Source organism: Chlamydotis macqueenii, chromosome Z, assembly GCF_036417535.1.
Source record: "Chlamydotis macqueenii isolate bChlMac1 chromosome Z, bChlMac1.mat, whole genome shotgun sequence".
NCBI lineage: Eukaryota > Metazoa > Chordata > Aves > Otidiformes > Otididae > Chlamydotis > Chlamydotis macqueenii.
In genome coordinates this window covers 66565446-66580780 of record NC_141593.1, presented here as the reverse complement: position 1 = coordinate 66580780, position 15335 = coordinate 66565446, and the positions used below count along the sequence as shown (strand labels likewise).

The following is a 15335-nucleotide window of genomic DNA, read 5'->3' as shown; positions in this document are numbered from 1 at the left end:
CCCAATTGTCAGTGGCTGCTATTATTAGGCATTGCAGAGGGGCTGAGCCCCACCCTGCTAACTGTTGTCTGTGGACCCTGACAAATGATGCTGGCAGCTTCAATTAAAATAATCAGAGCACCACCTAAATCAACAACCTGAGCTCTGCACTGCCTGGAAAGGGCAGCAACTCATAGATGAGAGCAAGTCTGTCTCCTTCCAAAAAGAGCTCCCCAAACTGCATTGGTTGTTGGCCTTTTTTTTTGTGCACAGAGAGCATTTGTTTTTACTGGTGAGGAAGAAGAAAGCTTTACACACCTCCAGCGCCTAACATCGCTGCAAGTCAGCTAAGTAACAAAAAGCATCTGTGTGTCAAGAGCTACACAGGTCTGGTGTGCAATTGCCAAAAGGCCATACCCATTTCACTGCCACTGGACTTGTCAGGTGATGTTAACCCTTGCAAGCACGTGGCTTTCTCAAATCAGAATTTGCAACAGAGAAGGCTTTTCTATGCTAGGGAAATGAGGGCCCGAGGCAGGTGTAGCATCCCTGCCCTCCCAAGTCCTGCTCCTGAAGTCATCCTCAGTCTGAACAGTGCCTCAGCAGATGCAGGCTCAGCACGTGTTCATGTGCTGTTCAAGAGAGGTCAAGGTTAAGATCACACTTCAACACCATCCTGTTGAAATAAGGAAGCATGAGATTGAGTTCATGGCTCTGTTGGGTTTGCCGGTGAAACAGGAAAACAAATCCCTTGCCCAAGCTTCATTTCCCTGGTTGATAAACAAATCCCTTGCCTGAGCTGTATTTCCCCTGTCAATGAACAAATCCACTGAAATCGTTGCAAAGTTCCTTGGGACGCACTCTCAAAAAGGCTCAGAAGCTAAATATTACTGTTGTGAGTGCTCATAATTTGCTATATGTGTGCAGTCTAGTGCTTTCCCAAATACACGCTGCAGGCCAACCATCCTGCTTGTGACTATACTTTGCAAGGATGAGCTGATGAAAGAATACACTTAATTCTGTAGAAGAATAAAACAGTATTTATAAAGCGGGTAAGGAGGTAAATGCAAGGAGTGATTCCCAAAAGAGCAAGAGTGCTTCAGGAGAGATGGAGTATCACCATGCACACCCTTCCAGCCCCATCCCACCTTCATCCCAGCTACACAGCTATCACTTTTAGCACAGCATGTAAATGCGAAATCTCACCGCTGACTTCACAGGAACATCTACCCCATTGCTACTACGGTGTGCAGCGTTTGTCCTTAAAGTTACACTCCAGGCTGGAGCTGTTCAATAGTTTCCAAAAATGTAAATCTTTCACAACTATTCTACTTTACCAGAGACTTAACAATGGCAAAAAATCACAAAAACTTTTCAGTCAGTTTCAACTTCTTTTGCAAAATATAATTTGAAAGGCAAAAAGTGAAATCCAGTATCTCAGCTCCTTGTCTGTGCTTAAGAGATGCTGGTGATGTGTTAAGGGCTAGGAATGTGCTGTGGAAACAATTCTAAATTTAAACAGTTCAGTTTGGGTAAGTCTGGAGCCTGTCTAGAAATTTCTCAAGAGGCAGTTGGTTTCTGGTTTCTATTTGTTCCTATTTTCCACTGATACCTTGACAGCAATATTTTTTCATCATATTTCTGCTTCTCTTGCTGTCATGTAAATATTCCTAAAGCAGCAATACATATAAAACCCGAGACAGTAATTTTAGTTTTCAGACATTATAGGCATTTTTCTTTGGCTTTTGGCTTAGAATGGGCAAAGGCCATAACATTTCTTACACCCTGCATGAACCCCTAAAGTTTTTTATGCTCCAGAAGTCAAGACAAGATAGAACTGCACTCACATGTCTTCTCTGTGGAAGGTCTGCCGTGAAGCTGACTCATGATATCGCTGCAGTCCAGAGTCAGGCTGCAGATTTGTGTTGCAGGGAAACCTCTCTTCATCCTTTACAGCAAATGCAAACATAACACTTCCTCTCCCATGGCCAGTTTCCACTGAGGTTCACAGGAACTCCACAGGTTCATATCGTGCTCACAACATAGATCTCATTCAGCTGGAGTTTGTGACAATCTCTAGTTTACACATACTAAACCCATTCCTGGGAATATTTGCAGCAGGATACAGACTCTTCCTAACCCCACCAGCTTTTTCTCACTGTAGAGTACTCTAGAAATCTGTTAAGGTATCACTAGTCCTCAAGTTTTTCAGCTCAGAATATAAAAGGAGGACAGCTACAGCTACAAGAGGATTTTCTATTTCAGGTACTTGGATGTGAGGACTGCTGAGGAACAAGACGGCAGAGGGATGGTTGTGATTAATCCAAGCCGTAAATACAATTGCAAATAGGATAATGAGGGAAAAACGGGAATAGAAAAATTGGATTAAACGATATAGTAGCAATATTCAACTGAGCTTTACGATGAATTGCGAGGGGGGCCTTCTTTAGTACCAAACCTCATGAAAGCACTTAAAAGACCTGCTTACCCCAGGAAGGTGTCTGAGCACACAGCATGGCTGCACTGCATCAGACCATGTAGCCCGTGCTCTGTTCTAGCATAGCACCTAACGCAAAGGACCTCAGGAGCACAGCAAATCCATGTAGAACTTCTCTGCCAGCCTCTAGTAACATGCAACCACAAATTACTCCTGTTTAATGAGGAAGTCCTTCATGGATTTCACTTCCATGAGTGCTCAAACCCAGGGGCACCCTGAGTGTCCACCACATCCTGGAGAGAGGGGCTCCACAGCTTAACAACTCATTTTAGGAAAAACATCTCTTCGGGTTTGTTGTTTGTCCACAGCTGCTACCCTCCTCAGGTACCTACTAATTCTTGTGCCAAAAGGTGTGTGTAGTATTTCCTTAACCTCTCTCTCCATAACACTCATGGACCTTACAGACTTTTGCAGATTCTTCTCACTCACCTATTTTCCAAGCAGAAAAGTCTCAGCCTGCTTACTCTTTCCACATGTCGCTGTCCTTTTTTCCTGCAGGCTTTAGGTCTGAAAACAACTAAATCCAGACAGATTTGAACATGTGCTTAACTTCAAGGACAAAAATATTACTTCCTAAATGAAGGCATAGGAAACTAGCAATAGTAAACTGTTGTTTAAATGAATATGACACATCTTTCTATGTGATCTCCAACACCAGAGATTCTGATTTGCAAGAACAATGTTCTCTGGAAGGACTCACTGTGGAGAAGTATTACAGTAGAATGACCTTAGGCATGAGATCTACTAGTCATGAGTTTTAATTTTGGGGGTAATAGACAATAGGTGAATGGGCAACAAAGAAAAATATATTGGCTTTTCTGTCAATACATTTTCTGAAATTTACGGGCACCACATGATGCTCACTGCAGTTGCTGTGTGTCTAACCCAGAAATGTAGAATGCCTAGGTTACTAGCAATTGTGGTACTGAAACTGCACCAGTACTATCCTTCCAAAAGATAACTGTATTACTGTCTCAAACACCTGTTGAAAAACTAGTGCAACGCTATACGTAAACGTATATACACCTGCCTCCCTTTTGGGAGGACTCCAGAAGCTCACCTGGGATAGATTTAAGTGGTGCAAAACTAACCTCCTTTGCAGGACAAGGATCCCCTCCTCATCCCTGCTGAATTATCTCCCACACTTATTCTAGCTCCTAGAGAACGGCAGCACCGCGCGGATTGCAGAGCCCTCTTCTGCAGTGCCAGCCCTGCACTCCCTTATATTTGGATGTACAGTCCTCACACCAGCTGTATATAGGTGTGTAGGACTTCTGTAAATGGAGGACCCCATTTACCAAATAATCCAGCTTGCTCTGCAGGGCTGCTTTTTATTGTCATATTTACTCCTCCACCACTCTCTGTTACCTGCACAAGATCAGTTTTGCTTCTTCATTTACATCAAAGTACCAATAGAGAACACCTTCAAGCCTGAAAAGCTGCTTCTTATAAGCTCTCCCCTGCCTATGCTCTCAAGGCTATGCGCAGCGGGCCCCCTCACCAACAGCAACTTTTTGAGACCTGTCAGTTAGCCAGTCCTTAATCCATCTAAGGCAGACATGTCTACTTGGATGTCAATAATTACTTTTCATTAATGCTGCATTGAGCTACTGGTTCTCAGAGCTGGGCACTGGTAAGTGGTAACAACCATTACTGCTGTTTTTCCTTGCTAAGAAATCAGTACATTTTAGTAGCTTCCAACTTGCATTGGAAGCTGTTGGCTTGACATCTCCTTAACCTGACAACCTCCTCCACTCCTGCACTGGTTGTTGCTCTAGTGGGTGATTTCTCCTCAGCAGGGTCCCTCAGTGATGGCCTTTAATTCACCTGATATATGGGTGACACATATGCACCGCAACCTATGTGCATTTATACCCCAGATGCACCAATACATACTCAATGCCCTCACTTCCCAGTTTTATGACTGCTAGCTAAGCGACGGAAAATATTTACATTTGTGAATGCCTCTCTATGTTTAGATCACTATCTGGTGGTGATCTCTGCAGTCATAGAGAAGGGGACCATATAATAAACTGCAGAGCTGCACAGTTTATTTATCCAGAATGCAATAAATTAACCTAGCTCACCTGTTCCCTGGCCACCAAGCCTACTTTCTCTGGGACTGTTTGCATTCCAAACTTCTGAGCAACTCGCAGCAGACATACTTTTTAAAGCCACAAAAATGCTTCCCTTTTCACCCAAAATTTTACCCATCACCCCCCTTCAGGAAAAGAACAGATGCAAGCACTGAAGTGTGCTATAGGAACAAGCTCAGAGAGAAGACAACCTCCAACCTCCCCTTTTAACCTCTTGCTTGCCTCCTGCACGGCATCGTCCCGCAGCATTCAAAGCAGGCACCACTGGGCTCCGCTGGCAGTGGAGCAGCAGTGCTGTGGTGATTTAGAGTCAGGCTCAAACAGATGTTAAGAGTGGGGTGGCATGACAGAGAGATTTACTAGTATCTGTCTGCAGCACACATGATACCCAAGTAGGGAGGTGTGATGTGACCTCTGCTCAAGGAAAGGATCAGAAAACGAATCATTCCTATCGCTCCTGGCTATCTAGGACCTCTCCCAGGACACAGAGTTTACATTTTCCTCCAAGAAGAGAAAACTGGGTTCTGCTTTTTAGCAGTTGTCTCACATCTCCCAGCTTCTCAAACCAGACTGCCACAGTGCTCTGAGTCTTGCTATAGCCAGTTCTTGAATGTTAGGAACTTCATAAAGAGGAAGATCTAAAAATCATAGCTCAAGCACGTGCAATAGTATTAAAAACATAAACATTCAAAGCTTTTTTTTTTTTTTTTAGAATCACACATTATATTTTTTAAAAGCTTATTTAGTTGTTTCTTGCCCTGGTAAACCATTGCATCCAAGTTCTTCTCAATCTTGTATGCATCCCTAACAGCTCTCTGAGACAAGGGCAAAGTCCGTTACTCACAGTTCGCAGATGGAAGATGAATGCACAGAGAGGCTGAGTACTTGCTTCTGGCAAAACAAGTGGCTAACTCATGTTCACCAAGGTTTAGATTAATATCCTAACAGTTAGACCCCTTTTTTCCTCTTCCCATGACACTTTCCTCTGTGCCAGATAGGAATATATTAAAACTGTGATTAGTCAGAGTAACAAAGTACAAAATCAAACTCTTCACAAAGCATCAGCCTCTGGTGTAATGTCTTGTTTTCCTTAAATACTCAGAGATGCACACTTAAACTTTACTCTCCCTGTCTTCCTGGCATTTGGTGCTGTCACTATGGAAGGAAGGGTAAAGGTACAGGCAACAGTGTGTAGACATCTCAGTGGTTAAAGGATTTATTTCTATATGACCAGCTTGATTGAAGAGTGCCAGTGTCAGCTTCTGCTCATCTGAGTGAGACACTGCAGCTTGTTAAAACTGAACACCAAGGTGAACCGAAATGCTACCTTTTTATTCTTCTGATAAATGCCATGCAACTTTTGAGGATTTAGTTTATTTACACAACCGGCGGCAGAAGAGAAATGCCTGACTTGGAGCAAAACCTTACACCAGAAACAAACTTCTCTGGGTTCTGACAAACATTTGCAGCACCCCAAGCACAGGAGCAAAGTCACCTATCAAGCTTATATGGAAAACCTGTTGCTCTGCAGAGTGGGTAAGCAAACAAATCAGTTCATGGACCCACATTCAGGCTTAAGATAATGATGAACACTTTTGCTGCTGAAGTAAAATTCTTTTGGTCTAATTCACTGCATACATTACTATACTATGTTTTATTTGTTGCCAGAAATAGAAACCTAAAAGGAAATACATATGGAAAAGGAAGATCCAGATTCTCAAGGACTTCTCTCATACCAGTATAAAGCTGCTGTGCAAAAAGCTACAATACACTAGGTGATAATTTTACATTCGTAATGGCCTCATTGATGTGCAATGCAAAGAACCAAGAAGCAGAGCATCTGATCTACTTTGATCAAAGGCTTAAACACATCATATGGAGTGTAAATGGGTGCGGCTTGGTTTTCTGTCACATAGCAGTCAAAAGAAGCAGCAATTATATAAAAAAATTGTATTTCTTTAATGTGAGGACAGAAGTTTTTCAGAGCTATGCACAGCAGCAATGCTTGGAGCAGCTCTGCAGTATGGTTCTGCCATACAGAAGTCCCAAACCAGAGGCAGTAGCGAGGGTTGCCTACAGGGGAACATATTGCTCAATCTCCACTTGGGAGACTGGGCAATACCTATGCTGACAGAAAAATGTGAAGCAGCTTTAAAATATGTATCTACTTTCCAATGCCTGAAAAGTAAATGGTTAAAGTATCCCTCTCATATCAAATGATAACATTTGCTCTTTTTCAGGATATATTTTAGAGACAAAAAAAACCCCAATCTATTTGTTTTACATCTGGTTATTTTAAATCTCCATGGACCTATTAGAGGAATAGCAGACTTAAAACAGCTTGGAAGAGCAGCAGCAGCAGCCGCCATTCCTCTTACTATAAAGGAAATCTGTGATCTCTGCTGGCTACAGTAAAACATAGCATCTGTTGATCACTGGGGGAAGCGGGGACGGGAGCGAAAAACCCACACGGGGCTCTGCCATCTTTTGTCACTTCCCTTCAGACCTCCAGGTGTGCGGCCCCCGGCACCGACCGTGCCATCCGACTGGGACCGGCACAGCTGCATCCACATCTCAGCCATGGGGAAGAAGAAGAGCCGGGTGTCACTGGAACAAGGGCTGGCTGTGTGGGGCTGGCAGGCTGGCAGTGCCCACGGAAACACAGGCCTTTTGACGCGGCGCCTGTGCCGTGCTAGAAGATGAGCTGGCAGTTTCTGTGTGCCGGGATGATGGTGAGGATGGGGCCTGGGTGTTGAAAAACCACCCTCATCCCCCCTCGGAGGTCTGCACCAGCTGAGCCCATAGCTCGCTCCAAATTATGGGACCAAATGTGAAAACTAAAGTTTTAACTAAAATTGGGCTAAATCCTGCCTAAACCTTACCCCTGGCAGGATGCAACTCGGCAGGGAATTTGTCTGAAAGCATGTGCTCAGCTGTGGAGCTGAGGTGACAGTTTAACTAGTAGATCAAATAATTGCACGCTTTTGAGAATGCAGTGTTTGTATTCGATCACAATTGTTTTCCGCAGTAAAAGCCACCCTGCAGCAGATCGTTTTGTTTAACTTCTTAATCAATTAAGCTAAAGCCCCCACTGCGAGAAAACACCTTTTCAGCAGAGTATGGATTTTCTCCTGCAATCCCCCTTCCTCCCCACGTATTCTTTCTTTTCTCCTCCATCATCAATCTTTTAAGTGTGCCGCTGTGCATCCACATTTTTCTTTCTGCACGTGTGTCAGCTCAGTGCCCTTCCTCACAGCTCTCTTTCTCCGCCAAATCCCGCAAAGGAGGCTTTAACCACTCGTGTCCCGAACGGGCAACTCCACGCACAACTTCGTGAAAGCCGGGGGCTTCCCAGTCACCGTGACAGAATTACACACACACACACACACACACACACACACACCCGCAAACCGCGTCTACGGACAAAAGAGCAAGTAAAAGGAGCGGGACTTACTGCTATGGCTTGGAGCCTTTCCTTGTGCAACTCTGCTTCCGCCATCCTGGAGAGAAGGACACGGCAGGAGAGAGGGAGATGGGTGAGGGAGGGGGGAGGAAAAAAAAAAAAAGGCAAAGGAAAACGAAACAGCAAACGCCGCAGTCACCCGGGGGGAACTGGAGTAACGGCAAAGAAAGCCGAGCTGCTGTGTAGTAGTCAGCCACTTTTGGAGGCGCTGCCGGCAGGCTCACGGTAGGATCATTTCAGTCACTGGACCGGTGCCTGCCTCGCTGCCCGTCTCGCAGCTGTATCGCTAACTGCGTGTCATTGCCGCTTCTGTGCGCTGCGGCTGTCACACAAGCCATGTATGCGCTCTCCCGGCAGCTGAGCGCAGGGGTAGCTGGCATGGCTATAATTTTTTGCGTTGACGTCTCTGCTCATTTGCTCCTCCTATGGGGCGCTGGGTCACCACGGGAGCTCGGCATCGGCAGCCGGCACGGTAACAGGGACCCGCACGGCGGCAGCAGAGCGGGCGCACAGCCGGGCCGCGGCCCGTCCTTCCCGAGCGGGGCGGCGGGGGTCGGTGCGGGGGGGGAGGACGGCGGCACGCGGCGCGGCGGGCGGGAGCGGCGGGTGCCGGGAATGCGGGCGGCCCGGCGGCGGCTGCCGCCACCGGTTAAAGCAGGATCGGCCCAGGGCTGGCAGGAGGAGGACGGGGGCACGGGCCGCGGGGGTACAGCACAGCCCCCCCTCCCCGAGCGCAGCGGCAGCGAGGAGCTCTGCTGCAGGGCGGCGGCGAAGAGCGTGAGGGGCGGGAGGGAGGGAGGGGAGAGGGAAGGTGTCCCTGCGCCCTGCCCGTGCGTTGCACGTTAAAGCACCGTGTTGCCATCAGAGACTCGACAGTGACAAAGCTGCCGGTAAAAGCAGGCTGACTGAAGACCCCAGGTGTGGCACAGGGAAGGAGGCAGGCGGGGAAGGAAGGCGAGGTCCCAGCCAGTATTGATTTCAAGCATGGCTTTGGTGTTGCATGCAACCTCCTCTTTTTTATTTTTTTTTTTTTTAATTTTTTCGGTATGGTCCCCCATCTGCTCTGTTTTCTTATAAACAGCAAAGAAGCCTCCCACTCTCTCCCAGCCCCGTCCATGGGGTGCTTCTGCAGGGGTGAGCCCGGGGCTGCCCAGCGGAGGGAGGCCCTGACCCAGGCCGACCATTCCACCCTCCATGGAGGGCTGGGTGGGGGCTGAGCGGGGCAGCCTGCTGCTGGCCTGCCCCGAGGAGCAGAAGTGCCTTTTGCTAGATACAGTTGTGGTGTAATAACCGCATGCCAACAAGACAGGGACACTCCCTTGTCTTGGAGGAATGCAGTCTGGAGGTCACCCTGCTCTCCATGTGCCACCCAGCCTGGCATTTTACCTCTCTGCTGGCACCCCCGTCTCCTCTCCCAGACATCCTCCACCTCCATCCCGTTTCCAGCTCTGGGATGTGCTACTTGCTGCAGGCTGCTTTTCAAGGCAGCTGCTTTCTCAAGTGTTTCCACCTCCTGGTCCCATTTCCCTTACTGGTGCCCAGCCTCCTTGTCTTGAGGCAGCATGTCAAAGTGACTTCTTGCTTAGCTTTGCCTCCATGAAAGAGGTCCTTGGTTGTATAGAAAACTTGCAGAATATTATATAATTCCAGTAGTGTCTCTGGCCAAAAGGCAAAGTTTTATTGCCGTATCCCAAGTGAGGCAGTATCTGTAAGGGGGTGTTGGGATGGGCTCACAGCAAGAGGAAATGTGACAATTCCAGCTTAAACTGGGATAATCTTTCAGTCTTCCAGCTTTAAGTTATTTCTTGGATGGCATCTGTCCTGTAGCTTATTTGGTCCCTTTCAGATTGTTGTTTTTCTTCAAAACCTCTCTTTTTTTTTTCTTTTCAGTCACCACATAAATGTCCATGCATTGCCACTGATATTACTACAGTTGGTTTTGAAATCTTGTCACACAGTATCCAGACATCTATACTCCCACATGTGCGCTGAAAACATACATGGGCAACTCCTACTAAGACTTGCAAGCTATGCAATTAAATCCCTTCAAAACCCTTCTCATGTTTTGTTGTTAAGCCTTGCCCAGGGGAGAAATTGTGCTACAGGCTATGTTTGGCAAAGGCAAGGGTATGCCCCAGAGCCAATTGGAGCTGGAGCTGGGATGGGCAACCTATTCACTCCACGACCTGTAGTCATGTTAGAAGCTGCCAAAGTTGCGTGTGAAATGCACCACATTAGGCCATCCCCTCCTTCCTTCCATATGGCATCCACTCAGCATAGTGTCTAAAAATATGTTGAAGTGCATTCAGGGTCATCGTATATAAAAGTGCATGTGTGCACCTCGCTTCTGATCCAAAACCTCGCGACAGTTCATAAAGCACAGTAACTGCGGCTAAGCTGGACGCTGTGTTTGCCCCATGTTTATCCCATCTCCAGTTTAACTGCAGCACTTGTTGCAGGTGAGCGGTGAGCAGGGTGCCGGGGTGTTCCTGGCCCCAGTGAAACATGCTGCAGGGTTGTGCACCTGTCTTTAGTTTGCCAAGGAAATGTGCATCAGTTCTGCTGTAGCATCCCACCCTGCGGCCTCTTTATGATTGTACAGGAGTGACAGAGGACGCATGAGTAGCAGAGCACTTTCTTACTGGTGACTTGCCATGCAGAGGAAAGGCTGGAAGTCATGCAATGATTATAGCCACTAGTTTTCCTACGGTGTCTTTCTTTTGTATTGCTTGAAGCCTTGTGATGCAGTGAGATGGGAATCCTTCACCCAGGTGGTTCTTAGTGCACATCCAGGTGAAATGACCTCTGTAACGTGACTTACTAGGTCATGACAGAGTCTGCAGTGGACAGCCCCTACGGACATTTGGTCAGTGAGGGCAGCTTTAAACGAAACAAAACAACCAACCACTCAATCATAGTTAAGATTTTTGTTTCCAGACAGTTTTGCTACATTAGTAAGGAAACTTAATAAAAAAAAAATGAGAAATTGTGTTAAGTCTCACAGTTTTTTATTTGTTTTGTTTTACTCTTAAGGCAGGAAGGCAGATATTTCCAAATTTTGAAGATACTAAGAAAACAAGAGATGTTGGAGGCTGTAGGGAAGAGCAAGAAGATTCTAGAAGAGTAGGCAAGCAAGAGGAAAGAAGTATTTTAACATACTTTGTTTGGTAGCTAGGAATGAAGAAGAAAGGAAAAGTGTCCCTATTATTTTTCAAATGTCAGTTATAAGACTGTTCTTTCACTGCAATTTTTAAAAGAGCAAAAACTGAGCAAACTCTTAATAATCTGTGAATTGCATCCTATTTCCATGCAAAACAGGTTTTTATTTTCATTTCTTCGGAAAAGAGTGTAGGAAACAATCTGTAGTCTCTGCTCAAAGCTGGAGAGGATCCTGAAAGCACTCTGAGCTATGTGTAGCCTGAACTCTTAGTGAGACAGCCTAGTTGCATGGTGGAAATCAGGTTCTTGTCCTTGCCATAGAGCTGAGCTGGATTAAGAAAGATTCTCATTTAAATCATCTGTGTGGTTTTTGCCAAACGTTTTTTTTTAGAATTTTTTTTTTTTTTTTGGCTACAACCAGAACTCTTCTGCATGATGCCAGGCATCTTGTCCTTGGGGCAAACCCCTTGGCTTCCTGTCCTCTTGGCTGTTAGTAGAACTGAATCAGTCTAAGAAACCAGACTTTGGCCTGAAGACTGCGTAATGAAGGCACTCACATACTCTTGAAGGTCAGGATTAACGCCTCAGCTGTTGCAAATGCATCGACATATTTTTATGGTGACAAGTTAGTGGTTGGATCCTGGCAGTGGTTGTCAAGAAAACACAGAGCAAGGAGGGAAAACAGGCTTCACATTTGCATTTCAGATTGTTTTAGAGGAGATACTTCTGGCTCTTAAAATTACCACATGCCAGCATGTTGCATTGTGCTGCGCTAACACTGTTCTAGCACCCTCACTATTGTTGAGCATTCCTCCCTAGGGCATATTTGAACTGTATTATTTTCATCTAAGTTGCAATTCTGAGGTTTAATTAATCTGGTTTTTATCTTCCTTACCAAACTCTTGCCTCAGATGCTATATTAAAATAGACCAGGAATGAGGAGTTCATCTAAACTTTCAGATTCCTGAGCCCAACGTCCACCACAGCCTTCAAAATTTTTGGCAGTGGCACCATCCAGCATTTCCAGAAGAGCCTACTTCATCTGCGGTTTTAATTGTGGCCCTCAGCCTCATCACACAGCAGTCTCTTTCTGCCCTTCTCTCTCCTGTACCCAGGCTGCTTGCTGGGGGTGCACAGTGGCTGCAGCACCAGAGGTGGAGGTGGTACTCGGGCCACCTGGAACCTCACCACTGTAAACCTGAGGGACCTCCACCCCAACAAGCTGTCACCCTGGGACAGTTGTCCTCAGCACACCTGCGCATGTTAACCCCATAAGCGGTGGCTGCACAGTGGGGGCCATGTGTCCAAGCTCTTGCACACCCATCAGGGGTGTCTGGTGGTGGGGGTGGCCGGTCTGTCACCGCTCATGACTTGCAGTGATAAATGTGAGAAGTGGCTAAACGCCCGAATATGTGCCCTCACGCCTCCACTGCGAGGTGGCAGATGCCGGCACCAGCATGCCCTCTTCATCCCCCATTGCCCCTTGCATGGGGTTTCGTGGGCACAGCCCCCAGGCGGTGTCAGCTGGTGGGAAAATAATCCCCACCAACAGGACAAGCAAAGGCTAGGAAGTCTCCTCTCCACCTCCCACAGCATTTCACACCTGGAAAATGCAGATGGGGAAACAGTAAGCAGTATGCCTGAAGCTGAACAGGAAGGAGGGCAGTGGGCAGAGCTCAACCTATACCTCTGAGTCCCATTCTGTAAGTGCACAAAATCATTATTCATTGAAAAAAAATCTTTGTATCAGAATTGGTTTAATTGGTGTTGTTTCCTCCTCCCTTTTTTTTGTTGTTTCAGTTTTGCCACTTGCTTTCAAGACATGGAGCTGAAGCACACGCAGCAGGAGATGACATTGTTTGAGAAATAAAAAGCTGGAGCGCAAGGCTTTGTTTTAAACCTTCCCAAGACAGCAGGCTTATGAATAGGTAAGCCATTATTTATTAATAAGTGCAGCCTATTAGGTTTTTCTGTGTTTGCTTGGTTTTGTTCTGCAGCCATGGGGAGCTTGCACTGTCCTCTGAACAGAGGGGTCTCCATGTGGTGACGCCAGTGGCAGGAGACCTCCTCTCAATGGACCACCAGATGCTGTAAGTGGAAGGGGCCCTCCAGAGCCTCTGCAGAGCAGGATTCTCCTGGCCAAGTGATGTTTGTTGTCCACAAACAGTTGCTTGTAAGTGATTCTGCTGGTAACAGGGACAGGGACAAGAAGCAATGGCTTTCTTGAGACCTCTTGCCCTGCCAGCCCCCCTTGCCATGCTTAAACAGCCTCATGCTAGCCTGAGATTTATCCAACACCTTCAGTCCTTGGCAGTAATTAGTGAAGCAAGCCACAGAGCACCCACTGTCAAAGCTTGCAGGATGGTAAAGTAGGAGATTATCTTTGCAGTGACTTTCTTTAAGTAGAGAAGATCAAGAAGAAATTATGTACGCGTTTCACTTTCTTCCTGTCTTTCCTCTTCTGGTAGCCAAGGTTATCTGAGCTTCCAAGGTGGGGGAAGCAGCTTTGGTGCAGTCTTGACTGCCCACCCTCTGGTAGGAGCAACTGTGGTGTAAGCCTGGCTCCTCTTGGGATTGCAGTGCTGGCTGCTGGCGTTGCAGCTCGCTTACCCAGCTAATGCCTTGCTGTGGGAGCCTGGCCTGGCTCCTGGGGAGCAGAGGGGGATTGGAACACCTGCAGATGAGAAACGTAAGGCAACCTTTCCCACTTTCCTTTTCTCTCTCTGAAATTACATAAAAAGAAAATCCTGGTTAGTCTGTGCCTTCCACTTTCTGTTTTCAGTGCCTTCCTTAGCACTTTGCATCCTGCTGAAGCAGTGATGGGTGACAAGAGCAAGCAGTACTCCCAGCCCTAAAGTGCAGGGCAGAAATATATCTGTGAATAGGACAACTCTTCACTAAAAAGGGATTTTTTTTTTAATTTCTATTCTCCTAGCGTACTGATGCTAGGTCACCACCCCTTAGCTGCACGTCCCTCTGTAGTTCTTAATGAGATGAGATTCATGTGTACACCAGGACTTGTGTTATCCACTCCATTAGAAACAGTTTGTGGCATTGGTTTTTATGAATCCTGACAACTTTAATACTGATTAGGGAAGACACTTTTGCCCCTTTTGCCCCTCAGAGCTGGCTTGGCTATTTGAATCTGCCAAGAGAAAGAGGAAAAAATGTGTGTTTTTAAACTTTGGATTTAAAGACTAGAGCTTGATTCCTGTAGATTCTGACATGTCCCTCTCCTTTCTTTTCAGACAACCCAGATTGTAGCAGAAAAGCTGCTTTTAGCAGCATTTATTTCTTTTCTTGTGCCTGCTGATCATCCTGCACATATAGTACATAGCTGAAATTGTATTCCCTTAAAAATGAAAGTATTGACTGCTGAGGTTTGTGTGAGTACACAGGATTTTGTTTCAGAATTGAGAGAGTAAAGAAAAGAAAGAAGTTACCTGCAGTCCAACTATCAAAAGCTAAAGAAGAAGTGAAAATAATCTATTGCTCCAGGAGGTAACTGGGGCCAGAATCTGAATATTTGGGTTTTGTTGCTGCTCTGATCACTATATCACCTTTGCTTCCATTCCCTGATATACGACAAAAAGATAACTTTATACCTCCTTTTTAAACACAGTTTTGGCTCCAGACCCTCTAGTCCATTCTCAGTTTGGTCTCCTGTCTGTTGCATAGAATCATAGAATGATTCGGGTTGGAAGGGACCTTTAAAGGCCATCTCCTCCAAGGCCACTGGAGTGAGCAGGGACATCTGCAACCAGATCAGGCTGCTCAGAGCCCCATCCAACCTGTTTCCAGGGATGGGGCATCTGCCACCTCTCTGGGCAACCTGTTCTAGTGCGTCACCACCCTCATTGTAAAAAAATTCTTCTTTATATCTAGTCTAAATCTACCTTTTAGTTTAAAGCCATTACCTTTTGTCTTATCCTAACAGGCTTCTCAAAGGACTGGAGGATTGGCAGTGGATTTGCAATGCAAAAAAGTAATAAGGAGTCCTCCAGTCTACAAGGGCAACTTTCCTTAACGCCAGTATTTTAGCTAAGGTTAAATACTCAGGAAATTTGCCACAGCATGCCTTCCTCCTCCACAGAGGGGCTGCACAGTGAGGTGTCTTCTGCTTGTCTGCATCAAGGCCATA

At 46.2% G+C, this 15335-nt stretch overlaps 1 protein-coding gene and 1 long non-coding RNA gene across 5 annotated transcripts in view; one reads left to right on the top strand and one right to left on the bottom strand.

The window, feature by feature from the left end:
* PALM2AKAP2 (PALM2 and AKAP2 fusion) overlaps positions 1-8144 on the bottom strand; it is a 275724-nt gene extending 267580 nt beyond the window's left edge. For all 3 annotated transcript variants that reach the window (XM_086771571.1, XM_086771572.1, XM_086771573.1), the window contains exon 1: positions 8027-8144. In XM_086771571.1, the coding sequence (XP_086627697.1) occupies positions 8027-8071 (45 nt within the window). In that variant the 5' untranslated portion in view covers positions 8072-8144. The remainder of the gene's footprint in view (positions 1-8026) is intronic.
* Positions 8131-14508, top strand: LOC147596384 (uncharacterized). Of its 2 annotated transcripts, none has more exons than XR_015261524.1 (4): positions 8131-8260; positions 12995-13122; positions 13663-13883; positions 14443-14508. It is a non-coding gene; the product is annotated as an uncharacterized LOC147596384 (long non-coding RNA). The 2 variants fall into 2 exon arrangements; XR_015261525.1 differs by lacking the exon at positions 8131-8260 and adding an exon at positions 8369-8507.
* Positions 14509-15335: the final 827 nt, after the last annotated feature.